Source organism: Oenanthe melanoleuca, chromosome 5, assembly GCF_029582105.1.
Source record: "Oenanthe melanoleuca isolate GR-GAL-2019-014 chromosome 5, OMel1.0, whole genome shotgun sequence".
In the NCBI taxonomy this organism is placed as follows: Eukaryota; Metazoa; Chordata; class Aves; order Passeriformes; family Muscicapidae; genus Oenanthe; species Oenanthe melanoleuca.
This window is the reverse complement of record NC_079339.1, coordinates 45,966,380-45,981,073: the sequence shown is the minus strand read 5'-3', so window position 1 is coordinate 45,981,073 and position 14,694 is coordinate 45,966,380. Positions and strand designations below refer to the sequence as shown.

General features: G+C 46.6%; 1 protein-coding gene across 2 annotated transcripts in view; it reads left to right on the top strand.

Moving 5' to 3' along the window:
* The first annotated feature begins 760 nt into the window (after positions 1-760).
* The window catches only part of PRIMA1 (proline rich membrane anchor 1), a 47,557-nt gene continuing 33,623 nt past the window's right edge, over positions 761-14,694 (top strand). Inside the window, exons 1-2 of one of the 2 annotated variants that reach the window (XM_056493290.1) lie at positions 761-1,022; positions 7,107-7,257. In XM_056493290.1, coding sequence (XP_056349265.1) covers positions 930-1,022; positions 7,107-7,257 — 244 coding nt within the window. In that variant the 5' untranslated portion in view covers positions 761-929. The remainder of the gene's footprint in view (positions 1,023-7,106; positions 7,258-14,694) is intronic. The other variant, XM_056493289.1, reaches the window with a different exon arrangement.

The window sequence follows — 14,694 nt, the reverse complement described above, 5'->3', positions numbered from 1 at the left end:
CCGTAGGTCCCGCTCCCGCAAATCCCGCTCCCCGCTCCCGCAGGTCCCGTAGGTCCCGCTCCCGCAAATCCCGCTCCCGCAGGTCCCGTAGGTCCCGCTCCTGCAAATCCCGCTCCCGCAGGTCCCGTAGGTCCCGTAGGTCCCGCTCCTGCAAATCCCGCTCTTGCAGGTCCCGCTCCCCGCTCCCGCTCGTCCCGCTCCTACAGATCCCGGTCTCCGCTCCCGCAGGTGCCGCTCCCGCAGGTCCCGAGCCGCCCACCGGAGCTCAGCGGAGGGCAGCTGCCGCCGGGAGGAGCCCGGGCGGGGAGGGAGAGACGAGGGGAGCCGTGCGCGGAAGGGACTGCCTCGATGGGCTTGAAAAATCACTGCAGCAGCGGCGGCGGGCTGGTGGGAGATGCAATGCCCGGGCTGCGCGGCCGCGCCGCTCTGCCCGCCTCTCCCCTCCGGCTCCAGCCCCGGCCTCGGTCCTTGCCCTGCCTCTTTTTTCCGCCCCTGGTTCCAAACTTTTCCCGCCGCCCGCTGCCCTCCCGTGTGTGCGGGACCCCGAGCTCGGCGGCGAGCGCCGGCCGGGAAGCCCCCGGCACGGAGAGGCTGCCGGCGGCGACAGCCGGAGCATCCCGGGGAGGGGAAGCCGGCGGGGCGGGCGGGGAGGGAGGCGGGCAGGGCGGGGGTGGAGGCGCGTCTCCCTGCCGAGGAGCCGGGACTTGCAGGGCTCTGGGTTTTCCCGACCACTCTTTCCCCTCCCCACCCGCCCATCTCCCTGCCTCCCTCCCCCCCTCCTTCCCTCCCGCCTTCCCTCCCTCCCCTCCAGAATTAAAGTTGGGACAGTCGCGCTCCGGGGATGGGTGCGAGCCAACGCCTGTGCTGCCGGCTCGCTCTGCTCCCTCCCCAGGTCGCCCGGAGCGCGCACCCCCGCCCGCCCAGGAGGGATGCTGCTCCGGCAGCTGCTGGGGCTGCTCCGCTGCTGCTGGCCCTCGCTGCTGCTGCACTGTGCCCTCCACCCGCTCTGGGGGTCCCTCCAGGTAGGGCGGGGGCGGCGGGGCCGGGGCGGGAGAAGAGGGGCCGCGGGCAGAGCCCCCCGCACCCCCGGCACTGCGGGGAGGAGGCCGGGGCGGGGCGGGGGTCGCGCAGCGGCCCCAAAGCCGGGAGAGCTGCTGCTGTCCCCGGAGAGGGCTCCCCTTGCTGGGTGTGCGGGACGGGCACAGCCCCGGAGCGCGGAGCTCGGCCCGAGAGCGCTCGGTCCCGGCAGGATGGAGTTGACTTTCTTCGGCGCGCCGGCGGTCGCAGGGCTGGGAGGCGCATTTTGCTGTTGGTGGCGAGATGCGCGGAGAGAGGCAGCGGCGGAGCGGAGCCCCGGCGGTCGTGCCTTGCCGTGGGCTCTCGTTACTGATTGCGAATTGAATTGAGGGTTTTCTGGGTAAAGGGCTGAATCAGCTTTTGCCAACTCCGACGCTGAGATGTTTTGTGACCTTGATTGGAATGTGGGTGGCCAGCAAGAGAGACTGGGAGAGATTGGTATACAGTGAGGGAGAGCGCCCATCCAGTTTGGAGAATCAGAACAGCAGCAGAGCTCAGCTCAAATGCGTCACTTCGATATTTTAAAGTTTATTTATAATATATGTCTTCAGAGAAGTGATTGATGAGCCAGCCGAGTGCCGTTCAAGAACAGACCAATTACAGTTTCTTTCTTGGAAAAACAAAGTGGAGACTCCACATCTTTTACTCCCTGATCTAAACTTAGTGACTCCCAAGAGATTAAAGAGGGATGTTGTTTGTTTTAGCATCTTGTCTCTTGCCGTGAATGACAAAGAGGAATTGTGCTCCTTATGGATTAAAATGAACAGAAATACAACAAAAACAACCTTTAAACCAATGTCCTGTCATAAAAATTTCTGCCGGCGCTGCTTTCCTGCTGTCCTCCTCAAGTATTTAGGTAGCTAATCTTAAGTTAAACTATAACTGAATTTTTAGGGAAGCACAGTTGGGTGAAAAGAGATGCCTCCTTCAACCTCTCTCCTATCAGTCAGTTGAGCAGAGAAAAAAACCTTGGATAAACATCTTTCTGGCAAACTACTCACATGGTCTAAAACAACCTTTCAAAAACAATTACATTTATAAAAATTGAAACAGGCTCTGAGAAATACAAAAGCCAAGCAGCCTACTAGCTTTTCCTTGCAATAATTTGGAATTTGGATGAATGTCCCATTCATCAGCTGTACTTGTGTTGCTTGCTGTTCTGTGGAAGAGCAAACAATAAGCCTGCTCATACTTAAGATTTTTTCCAGTTTTTCCAAAACTAGGCTTTATCTAGGGCTCCCATCAGCAGATTCCAAAGGTAAGGGAAGGTATGGAACGCTCCCTGGCATGCCAGCCTTCCATCCTTCCTGTGACTGGAACTCCTTCCTCGTTGAAGCTCTCCCATGATTCCCTTCCCCACGTTGAGTCATAATCCTTGCTCCTATCTCCAGTCTCACAAGCCATTCTCTCCTTGACTAATTCTGCAATGTTGCATCCTCGCTCCCCTGCCCCTGTTCCATCTATAGAGCAGTCATGTTTTCTCACATCCCCCAGCCCCTCCTCACTCGTTTGTCCCCACAATGACTTTGTGTGGCATAGCCTTCCCTCCCACCTCGCCATTCCCTCCTTAGGCCCTGCCTTGAGACACTTAAGAGAATCAGTCAGATGCTAATCAGAGGAGAAGCATTTATCTTACTAAAAACAAAACCAAAACAAAACCCACAATCTTTTCTTATTAGCGTGGTAGCCAGTTCTGTGACAAGAGGGAAGGGATGATTCTGTCAGAGGCTTTTGACATAATTTAAAAAAGAGCAGAAAGGGCCATGATAAATAGCAGGCACACATTTTTTCTGGTTTTGTAAACATGGATCTGGATTAACTGATGTGAATTGGGAAGAACTGTCCTGGGATTTATGCAGTGGTGTTGAGATCTCATCTCATCTCTGTAGACTGCTTCCAAGAGACAAAGCCCTTGCCACATCAGCAGGCTTTTAGAGGTCTCTGTGCCTTCAGTCAACTGCACTTCTCTGTTAAAGCTTTCCTCCTTTTACCTGATTAAAAAAGTCACAAGAAGGCCACCCTCTAGGGACTGTACTAATCCTCTTTTCTCATCCCACTCAGTAGAACGTGCTTGTGGACTGCTGCAACCCCATGGGACTCTACTGAAATTCTAAACAGTTCTGACCACATGCAGACTTATTCTTCCACTGTATGCAAAGCAGGACTAGGATCACTTTTTCTAAAAGAAATCTTGGATTAAAGAGAAGTATTCCACAGGCACAAACTTCAACAGAGACTACAAAAGGAAGCCACCAGTTACCACTTTCTGTTTGTTCTTCCCTGAACATTTGTGGATCAGATTTTAATTTCCATAAGTATTTTGAAACATTTGTCCTTTTTGCAAAAGATGTTCATGTCAAATGCACAAAATCCATAAAGTTAATTCTATGTATTTTCAGAGCAGGGAAAAAAATGCATCAGCTTGAAGTCCAGGTAGGATATGTCTAGACTGGCCAACAGCTCATGTGTTTAGAAAGCCTCGTGCCCAACAAGCAACCACGTTTCAGACAGGTGAAGAAAACATGTTGATGGCACCTCCAGCCAAGAGTTAGGGAGCAAGCCCTGTGCATCTGCCTCCAAAGTGATCCCTTGGCAAGGAAACCTCTGTGCCACAAACTGCCTGGCAGCCTGGTGGGTTTCCAGTTACACCTTACCTGCAGGGGTCTTCCAAAGCCATTCTGGGGCCATGGAAGAGTCTGCCAGAACAAATAACCAGGAAAGTTTGAGGCCAGATCCATTTAGGTGACCTGGCCATAGAAAGGTGTGGCTCTTTCAAAATCCTTTTCCTGCCACATGTGGTAAAGGCAGTTTACCTTGGATTGCAGACAGTAAGAAAGAAACAATGGAGTGTTATTTCATCATCTCCTGCCAGACCAAGATTGTTCCCTTAAAGCATATTTTCTAGTGATATTTTCTGCTTACCTTTAGAAGACACAAGCAATAGCCTTCATTTCTTTAGTAAGAAGACTAATAGACATCATCAGGGGGATTTTTTTTCCTTGAAAAGGAGCCAAATGCTTTCCTTTTTTCCCCTGATTCTATCTTGCTACTGTTATCTGCTGCTTTATATTACTGTTACTATTCTATCCTCTTGCTGCAGTCCTTGACTATTTCTTTCCTCCCTGAGGCCCTCAACCTCGATTTGGGTCTTTCCTTTTCCTGGCAGATTTCAACCAACTTAAAATATCTTTGTTTTTAAAACTAAGCCTTTAAGACAAACATGTCAAGGTAATATTTATGTTTCTACTTCTATCTTCTAACAACCACACATTTCACCCAGTGACAGGAGAAGAGAAACAAATAGGTGATAAAGCCCATGCTCTTTAAATGTCGGTTCTTTCCTGACTATTTAAAAATGATAATGGGAAATTTTTATAGAGTTTCAAGCTAAAGTGCTGAGAAACTAAGCAAATTTTCCTTTTTTTTTTTTTTTTTTTTTTTCCACTAAAAAATATTTTTAAAGTAGACAGGAGCAGGAGCAGCAAGTAGCTGGCCATGATAGGGTTAATCTTGTCTGCAAAGTAATTGACAAAATTATCCACTATTTTCTGAAGACACTCTATTACCAGCCTAAGGTAGGAGAGCCTCCAGGGATTTAAAAGAAGTCAATAGCTCTAAAAAAAGACAGAGAAAGCCTTTGGTTCTGGAGGATATTAAGTTAGAGCAATAAGTCAATGTAGCTTTGCCATACCAGCACTGTCTTCAGACTTATGTATGCAAAGCTGCTTCTGCTCTGCAAACGAAGCTGGCTCCAAGTCTGCTCAATGTTATTCTTCCCTGTGTCCATCCTCTCCCATCACACTGCCTTCAAGAGTACTGAGCTCTCAGGGTTCAACAGCCAAGGGCCCAGGCAGGGGACAGCAGCTACAGCTGGGAGTTGATAGCTGCCTCCTGGCCAGCTGCTGACCCAGTGGACAGTGCTGCCCTGTGTCCTTGTGCCAGCACAGGAAACCTGGTCGCACCTGTTGGGCAGGGAGGGCCAGCTCTGCCCCACACTGCACGGGAAGGATGCTTCTCTCTTCCTGGGAGCGTGCCTGGAGCCCCAGCCCCTGGTGTGAGCAGGGCTGGAACAGCTGAAGCAGCGTGGAGGATTCTCTGCTGCCTGGGATCACTTACTTTAAAAACAAACAAACCTTCTTAGCAGACAGATTTATTACTAGTCATGAGGGATTACAGAGCCAAGTCTCTTTGATTCATTAGAGTGTTCAGAGAGTTTGTGTAAGTTCCTGGAAGCTGTCTGGGATGGTCTTTAACCATCCTCTTACTGTTACCTGATGGTGAAGGAGAAAGTTGGAAAGCACTTGTGCTGAATTTGTTTTTCCCTATGTTTGGTAATAGATTTAGACAAGCTGTTTAAAGAACTGAGCCTTCTGCCTTATGCTGTGCTGAGCTGTCCTTCCAACTTAGCTACACGTAGCCTTTTCTATTCTTTCCTCCCTCCCTATATATTTAATCAACAAAGCCCTACCTCCACTTCCCTGAGGCCAGAGAAATGCGTCTTTCTGCATTTAGAAACCTCCTACGCATGTGAACACGTCCTTTGTGCACTGATGTTGTTTTAATTAGCCACGGCTCTCTTTTGGGCCAGAAATACATGAAATGACTGTTTACAGCTTTCCTGCAGGGCAGTGCAGCCCCCTTGGTGCCCAGCTGTGGGCAGTGGCAGAGGCACGCTGGCTGTGCTGGGGCCAGGCTGGAAAGGGGAGAGGAGACAGACTGTGTGCCCAGAGAGGGCAGGGGAAGGGAAGAAAACTTGGCCAGGACAGGGGAGTGGGGAGAAGGCAACCCTGGGTGACCCTGCCAGAGAGGCAGGAGAAGCTGCCTAAAGCAGATCAGAAAGCCTGGCATGAGACATCTTCTTTGTAATGACCAGAATGTTGTGGAAAAAAGCTAATTAAAGAAGATGATTTAGGCCAAAACTATTAGGACAATAACCCATCTGAGACCAAACTGTACAAGGCAATATACTAGCATAACTTTAGCTCTAGCAGGACACAAGCCTGTCCCAGGTGGTCTCCTAATACTTAAATTCAAAGTGCTTGTTAGATAACATGCTTATTAATCTTTTAGGCTTTGCTTTGTCTCTTTGAAATTATATCCTGTATAAGTCATTCAAAAAGAGCTGGCTTAGAGACCCTCTGAAGTTAACACCTCTCAGAAGCTTCTGTGATGCTCAGCAAATTTCCTTTTCATTGGGGACTGACTCCATTTTGTAGCATTATATTTTACTGAATTATGCTGGATATTCCTTGAATCCCTAGTTATGTAAATACTACTATGATAAGAAAAATAAGTTGTTAATAAGTAGTCCTGGTTGTGACTAGATCAAGCTACTGAATATATCACATACCAGTGCTGGCTAAATCACCATGGCCAGTGCTCATGCTTGGGTTCTGCAGTGCCTCATCTTCACTTTTATTATTAGCCAACACTGCATCTCACAGGAGGCTACAATGTGGCATTTCCATTTAAACCATGTTATTGCTGTGGTCCACAGATGATTAAAATCAGCAGCCTCTCCTCTTGGCAGGAAGTGAAACGCCCTGTGAAATGCTCTCTGAACTCCAAGTGAGGCTGGCAAAGCAGAGGAGGGATGTCCTCTGGCTTTCAGTTCTGCCATAAGGAAAACGAACATAATCCTGACCCTAACTGTCTTGTAATTTTTATTAGCTCTCTTTGGCTTGCAGCAATGACCCTGTGAATAATGCATGCTGCTAGATGGCTTTCCTAGGGAAAAAGGCTTATGCAATCATATTGTCTGCCACTGCCTGCCTTCTCCTTACCCCATAATAACTCAGAAACCAGCTGGCCAATCTCCACCAAACTTGACAGAGGGAAAGAGGTCTTCAAGATACCGTGTTAAATAAGAAAACAATATTAAAAATGGGGATCATGTAGGGAAGGGACATCTTAGGAGCTCTAGCTCAGTTCTCACTATAAGTCTGAGGTGCCACTCAGGTACCCAAGTCTAAAAAAGGCATTTGTCAGTTTTCACTGTTCTGCTCATGCAATGACTTGTTTCTTCACAGATCACTCAGGGTGAGCCCCAGAAGTCATGCTCCAAGCCTGTAGCAGAGAAATTTACAGAGAGCTGCCAGGAAATTTGCCAGTGCAGGCCACCTCCACTGTTACCACCACCTCCTCCACCTCCACCGCCCCCGAGGTTGCTAGAGGTGCCAAGTAAGTAGCTACTGGTGCAGTTGTGCTGTGCTGAAGGAGGGCAAAGTGATGGGGACACCTGGACAAACAGGAGAAAGGATTTGGGAAAGGGCACAGCTAGCTCATCTGTCATCTTCCACTTAGCAAATGCAAGAAGAAATGCTCTCAGCAGAGATGGAGATCTGTCTTCTGATCAATGAATAATGCTTGGCTTTTGGAGGAAAGCCAGAGAAAATCCCTCCTTTCATTGTGTTACATATGATTCCCTGGATTTAAATGGTTCCCTAATCCCCAAGCCCTGGGAAATGCTTTCCTACAGAGGCATAATGCTGTGCTGCCCCCTGAGTTCCATGACCCCATTCTTTGTCAGGTGTGCAGCTTGAAGGTCTGAGTGCTCCAAGGCAAATTAATTTATAAGCAGACAAAAATCCAAACACTCTGTCTAGACCATTCAGTATGTTTGACTGTTGTCAAGACACTGGAGCACTACAGTTTACCATAGTAGTGAGTCAGGCTCACTGGTTTTAAATTGCTTACAACTGTTACAAAAATAGGAGGCATGTCAGGAGTCAATGGCAAGTGAGCAGTTTTCCCACTAATGCACATACAGCTAAGACTCATCTCTTTCTCTCCATACAAATCAGTGCTCCCAAGCCTTACCCAGTGCATCCAAGCCCCTCCTTATTTCCAGCCACAGCCCCATGCCCAGCACACCTGGTGCCTTCAGTTCCTGCTGGCTGGCTCTGCAGCTGCTTTCCACATCAGTGTTCCTGTGATCCCTGACATACAGATAATTTCTGGGGAGTGATATCTGTCCCCATGGTCCCTGCACAGTGGGAGAGACCTTCCCAGTTCTATATGCACCACTGGGTTCAGGGACACAGACTGGGTCCTGGGTGTTTGGTATTCCAGAAAATCTCCTTAATGCTTATGCACTTTCATAAATTTGTCTCTCCCTATAAGGTTGCCTGTTAATTCTTCTCCTTGCTTATATAAACTCTCATGGGAGCAGTGTTGCAAAGTGTATCCAGTATCCTCAGCAGTTCCCCCAAGGAAAAATAAATCATTAGGTATCATCGTCTGGCTCTTTATCAGCACCATCTCCAGATGTGCAGAAGACATGGAGAAAGCTTCTGCATAGCTTTTAGTCAGGCAGAGGACAGGCAGGATTTTTCAGTGTCTTTTCTGCCAGGAGCATGCTTTGTACTTGTGCTACACTGCAGAAAATTAAGGCAAAGGAAGAGAAAAACCAACAGTGAAACACTTGGGAAAGGAAGTAGAAAGACAGCTGGGAAAGCAGAGAGGGATAGTTTTTATACCAGGAAAAATCTCTTTCAATATTCAGGAAAATGTAATGGGCAGTAATATGGAAAATTACCTTGTCTTTGTATCACAGCCAGAAAATAAAGTACTTTCTCACTCTTTTCTTGTGCCTGGGGTACCCTGTTGGCCTGAGGGGGATGAGATGTGGCAGTGTTGGCACAGGGACCAGCCCTGCTGACCAGCTGCACTGGGAAGGGAGCACCACTGCCAGGCTGCTTCCTCTCCACCAGGCAGCTGCTCTGAGTGCATGGGCTTGTCCCCTGTCAAGTGGGAAGTAAATCTTGTCAGAAAAAAAAGAAGTCTGTCACACATTGCAGAAAGAAGAACAAGAAATCAAATGGGTCTGTCACTGGGATAGCCTGATGCTTTCTCAGGCTGGATTGCCAGGTGCTAACACAGTTCTAAAAATGAGCCATATAAATCCAGATGACTAATATTTAAGCAAGTGACTTCATTTCAAATACAATGAAAAAAAAGGGATTACACATTTCTTTCACTGGTAAGCTTTAGAGTAGCAATCAAGTGTCTCATCTTGAATGATGCTTTCATTATCATCAGCTGCCTAGGCAATGTGATTTAGTCCATGTGTACAGCAATCCCCTTCCTTGGGAGAAAGAACAAGCCTCGTGGTTAAATATTGATGTTATAGACACTGCTTTTAAATGGCATTCAGAGGAGAGGGAAGTAAAGAGCCAAAAGCTATTGTGAAGTGGTTGATGCTAGACTTGCACTTTGCACTTTCTAAGTGAATAAAGTTTAGTACTGGAAAGACATCTGCAAAAAAGCAGCAGTCCAGGAGCTGCAAGATTTTTACCTGTATAAGGTACAGTGTCTGTGCCATGAGGTACTACATAAAGATATTGGAATTGATTTCAGAGCTTTGTGAGCCACAGAAGGCTGCAGTTTGCTAGGCTCTGTCCTTAAAAGCTCTCACTGAGATCAAGCTGAATGTTGCTGGAGATTTAGATCAACTCTAAAGCAGCTACCATGGTTTGGGCTGGGTGATTAAAGCCAACAGATGCAAAAATCCCAGTCACTACAGACACTGGCAGTTCAGTTATCTGCTATATGAAGCATCTTGTGATCCTTGACACGGCCTCCAGCTGCTGTTGTGGAAAATCAAAGACCCCTCTGATGTGTCTTCTCTATTAGTCCCACCTGATTTTACAAATCCTACCTGATTGTATGGGATGGCACTGCATAACTGTTTGTGAGCAGCTGAATCACTCCCTGGAAGGCTTTTATTGTGCTTGAGGACTTTTAGGAACAATTATAGTACATTTAGTGTCTCTTTAGACACTTCAATATTGACAGGTTGATCCAGCAACAAATCTTTAGCTCTGCTTCCTGCAGATAGATTTATACAAAATCTATTAAATGCAGAGAATCCTGGAATTCACATATAATAGCTGGCAAATGTGTTTACTCTGAGGGGAAATAACCAAATTCCCTCTGCAGAAAATGAATAGAATCACACAGCTTAGCAGGCAGTCTAAAATCACAAGCAGTGTTAGGAGCACCAGCTTTCCTTGTTTTAGGAGACACCTCCCTGTTACAGTTGTGTATTTACATCAAGAATGTGTGGGGAGTGTTTCAGCACATCTGAGGAGGCACTGAATAAATGAATGAAAATATATGAATATGGGAAATTTAATAGACTGCTTTTGTCCTCCTTCAGGGATGACCTCAGGTCTCCTTTCCCCACATTTCTCACTCCTTCACATGGACCCACCTGTGTTTATGGTGCCACATGCATCCAGCCCCTGCCTCTCCTGCCTGTGCTCTGCAGCCAATTCCACCATGGCAGCATAACCTGTGCCTCCTCCTGGAATCCCTCTGCCTTGCAGGATCTGAATGAAAGCTGCCATCAGCCATGCTGCTCCCTGTGCATGCTGGCTCTCTCAGTATTGCTGCTTCACCCTTACCTTCTTCTGCAAAGAGGGACACATGGACTATTTCAGTTTTGACTTTCCTGAGCTTCATTTCAGATGCAGTTTTTCATCCCAGTGAGACACTGCTGTCTGATTTGATATGGATATGTACTTTACCAGGGCTCTGAGGAGAGGGACTCCAGCCCATGTTAGAAGTAACCAGGATGGTGGGGACTGTGTGGTGGTGAGGACTGTCAGGAGCCATGGTCCCTTTGCCCACGGCAGCTCCTCCAGACAGTTTGGCACATGATGTTTCCAGAGTAGCTCCCCTAATGCAAGCAGCAGCCTGCTCTTTAACCCATGCCTAGAAAACCACTCATTGATGAAGTGAAGGGAAAGCTCACGAGGCTCTAAGGGGCCTAAGGGCAACTAAACTTAGATGCTGACAGCAAAGGAAGGAGGAACTTTCAATGAAATTGAGTGTGCTCCCTAGATATGTCTGTAATGACCTGAAGGCCATAGAGATGCTCAGAACCTTGCCTTTAATTAACTGTGTCTTTTTCTCTCCATCTGCTTTCCTCCTTGCCTCTGGATTTCATCCAAGACTAAGACAAGGTGGATGGAATACTTGTTTAGACAGCATTTCTAGCCCGGCTTCACGGACTCGTGAGATTAAGCTAGTTCAAATGATGTTGACCCTTAAAAATCTGAAAAACTGCTGTTGTCAACCCCTAAATACTCTGTGAGCAGGCAGATTTCTCCAGGGGCATTGCAAAGAATAAGGGATTTTGTCTGGAAGTAAAAGCCAGGCTTTCAAAACAGGAAAGGGGAAAGGGGTTAGAACTAGATATACACTGTAGTCAGTATCGGTTTGAACCTGTGTAAGGTCTTATAAAAAAATAATTCAGAAGAGACTTCTTTAAAATGGTACAAGGAAGAGAAAGAATGTTCTTGCATGTACTCCTCACTTGATGAGCAACATTTGCTGTCCTTGCTCTGCCCTTCTCCCATACTGGGTGAGGAGTCCATGGTATTGCCATGAAGGAAGTGTTCAGTCAAACATTGCTTCAGTCAAAATTTAGAGGAGGAAGTTTAACTGAGTCAGGATACATGACCAGTCTCTGATGTCTGGATGCTTGCACACAGGTACACAGTGAAGTCTTTACAGCTCCTGACCTTAGTGGAAGTTTGCTCTGAGCTGTCAGCTGAGATCAAGCACAATCATGTCAGTGCAAAGCCAAAGTGAATGACATCACTGCAGAGGACTCTAATCTCCATGCAGTAATTGTATCATTTTGTTTTTCAGAGTGAAATCTTTATCTCTGGAGACAGAGCATCTAATTAACTAATTATTTGGACTGGTGGAAATGCCAAAATAAAAATGACCAGCTACCAGAAGGGTGAAACCTTTTGGCAGCTATATAAGCTCAGATGCACAGCTTAATTTCAGAAAGCATGCAGGGTCACTTCAGTGCAAGTAGGAAAGCTAAGGACATTCAGATCTTTTGGGACAGATCATAGATTCATGGAATGGTTCAGGTTAAAAGGGACTGTAAAGATCTTCTAGTTTTACCCTCATGCCATGGGTGGTGATAGCTTCCCCTAGACCAGGTTCTTCAAAGCCCCATCCAAACTGACCTTGAACACTTCCAGGGATGGGGAATCCACAGTTTCTCTGGACAACCTGTTCCAGTGCCTCACCACCCACATAGTAAAAATTTCTTCCTAACATCCAATCTAAATGTATGTTCTTCCAGTTTAAATCCATTACCCCTTGTCCTTAGCCATACATGCCCTTGTAAAATGTCCCTCTCCAGCTTTCTCATAAGCTCCCTTCAAGTACTGCATGGTGCTAGAAGGTCTCTCAGCCTGTCTCACAGAAGAGATGCTCCAGCCCTCCAACCATCTTTGTGCCCCTCTGCACTCACTCCAGGAGGAGTGAGTCCATGTCCTCCTTATACTGGGCCCAGAGTTGACCATGGTTCTGCAGATGGGCTCTCATGGGAGTTGAGTAGAGGGGAGAATCCTCTCCTTTGAGCTGCTGGTCACACTTGTGTTGATGCACCCAGGACACCCTTGGCTTTCTGGGCTGTGAGCACACATTGCCAGGTCGTGTCAAACTTCTTGCCCACCAGCACCCTCAGGGCTGCTCTTAATCTACCCTTCACAGATTTTGTTTGTACTCAGGATGGCCCTGACATGGGTGCAGGACCTTGTTACTTTACAAGGTTTCCACAAGCCACTGCTCAGGCCTGTCAAGGTCCCTCTGGATGGCTCCCTTCCCTCTGAGTGGCACCTGCCCCCTCTGGGTGACATCCATTCCCTCCAGCACTCCGACTGCATGGCACATCTTGGTGTCATCAGGAGCCTTGCTGAGGATGTGCTCCATCCCACTGTCCATATTGCTGACACAGATGTTAAACAGCACCAGTCCTAATGCCATCCCTGAGGAATGCCACTCAGCTCTGGACTGTCACAATGTGTGTACATTAGGCAGGAATCCGAAGAACAGGAATAGTCTGGGACTTCTTAAACTTAGTGTAGGTTTTCAGGTAACTGAAGTTTTCAGATTTGTCTTGCTAATTGTTAAAATGGCCTTTCACAGCAAGAACTTGAAATCAACATTATATGGCTCTAGGACATAAAAGAATAATAATAATGTTTTCCTTAGGATTTTCTAGGTCCTAAATCCTGATTGTACAATGCACAGGTGATCCAGTGTGGATTCAAAGAACGAGTTTGAATCTTATGCTGAATATTGTCTTCATGTCACTATTCCAGCAGGAAAGCTGAGCATGGTCCTGATGCTCACCACTACATTTCTTGTACTTGGATGCTGATGTATTTGCCTGCTCAGTGCCTAAAGAACTTTTGTCCTTGGCAGAGGTCTGATTAACCCCCAGGAGTTGGGGGGAAGCTGTGATTACAAAATTAATTGAAGTCTTCCTGGAGGACACAAGGTGTCTCAAAAAAAAAAGCCTTCACCTGCTGCCCTTCTGCCTGAAAGACTTGTTCAGAGTAGTTTTGAGATATTTGGACATATTTGAGGAATCTTGGGTGGATTTCTCCCAAATTATGCCCAAAGGAATCATTAGCACACAGGCAGGGCTGAGTTTGTTTTATAATATGGGGAAGACATCTCCCTCCATCCTGCATACAACATAGTGACTACAAAAGCTGCACAGCAGAGAACTACAGTAGCCCCAAAATGGCAGGGGACACATTGTCTCTGGTGGAGACATTTACAGTAGTGACTGCTACTGCGAGAGCAAGTCTGGTCTAGACAGTGACTTTTTTTAAATGCAAACAGAATGCTGAAACAGGGAAGCCCTTCCACTTTTGGTAACACAGCTGTCACACTGTGAATTGCAGTCTTGTGAGAGAGCATTGTTCATAATTTACAAAGCAAAACCAAAATTCGATTCTTGTCATCTCCCACATACGCTGCAGTGTACTGCAAGAATGTGACTCTCAGAACTGTCTGTAGGATTCAGAGGTTTTCAAATCTAAACTGAACTCCAGCCCTGCAGCCTGCAGCCATGGATGACAGCAGAAGTAGAGTCTAGTCCAGGTGCCCATCATATTATTTTCACAGTACCTTCACTCCTACCACAGTGAACCAAATCATTAAGCATCCAAGACTGGATTAGACAGAATTCACCCATCTAAATCAGAAATGCAGCAATTGGATTTTCTGCCTCAAATCACAGACACTTTGATTTTGTCACCAAAGTCATAAAAACTTCCAAATCCTGCTATTTTTTTTTTCCATTTAACACAGTTATTTCTGGTGTAGGTATGAAAGTTACAAGTCCTGACCTCTTAGTCAAAATGAGAAAATCACTTATGGTGAGGAGATTTCTTACGCAACAATCAAATACAAAATTTGAAATAGTTTGAGCATCTGAGGTGTTATATGAAGTCTGAAGAGCAGGATTAGTGACTAGAAAGCAGGTAAGACTGGAAAGGTTCATACTAAGACTTTCATGATAGGATTCTTCTGTCACTCTTTCACATAACATCTCCTCATATTGAGTAGTCCTAAAATTGCTGTCTTTCTGTTTGAAACACTGGTAAGACTAGATGGTCAATCACAGCTTTCAGTGCTTTCCCATTTCAGAGTTTTGCATCACAATAAATTCTGAAGTATTTTGTCAAGTCTAATTGTTATTTAGGCAAGTAATGAATATCTCCCCTGCTCTGGGAGGGGAGCATATTTGTTTTGAATTTTTCATACAGTAAAAAACTGATATAATGGAAAAAT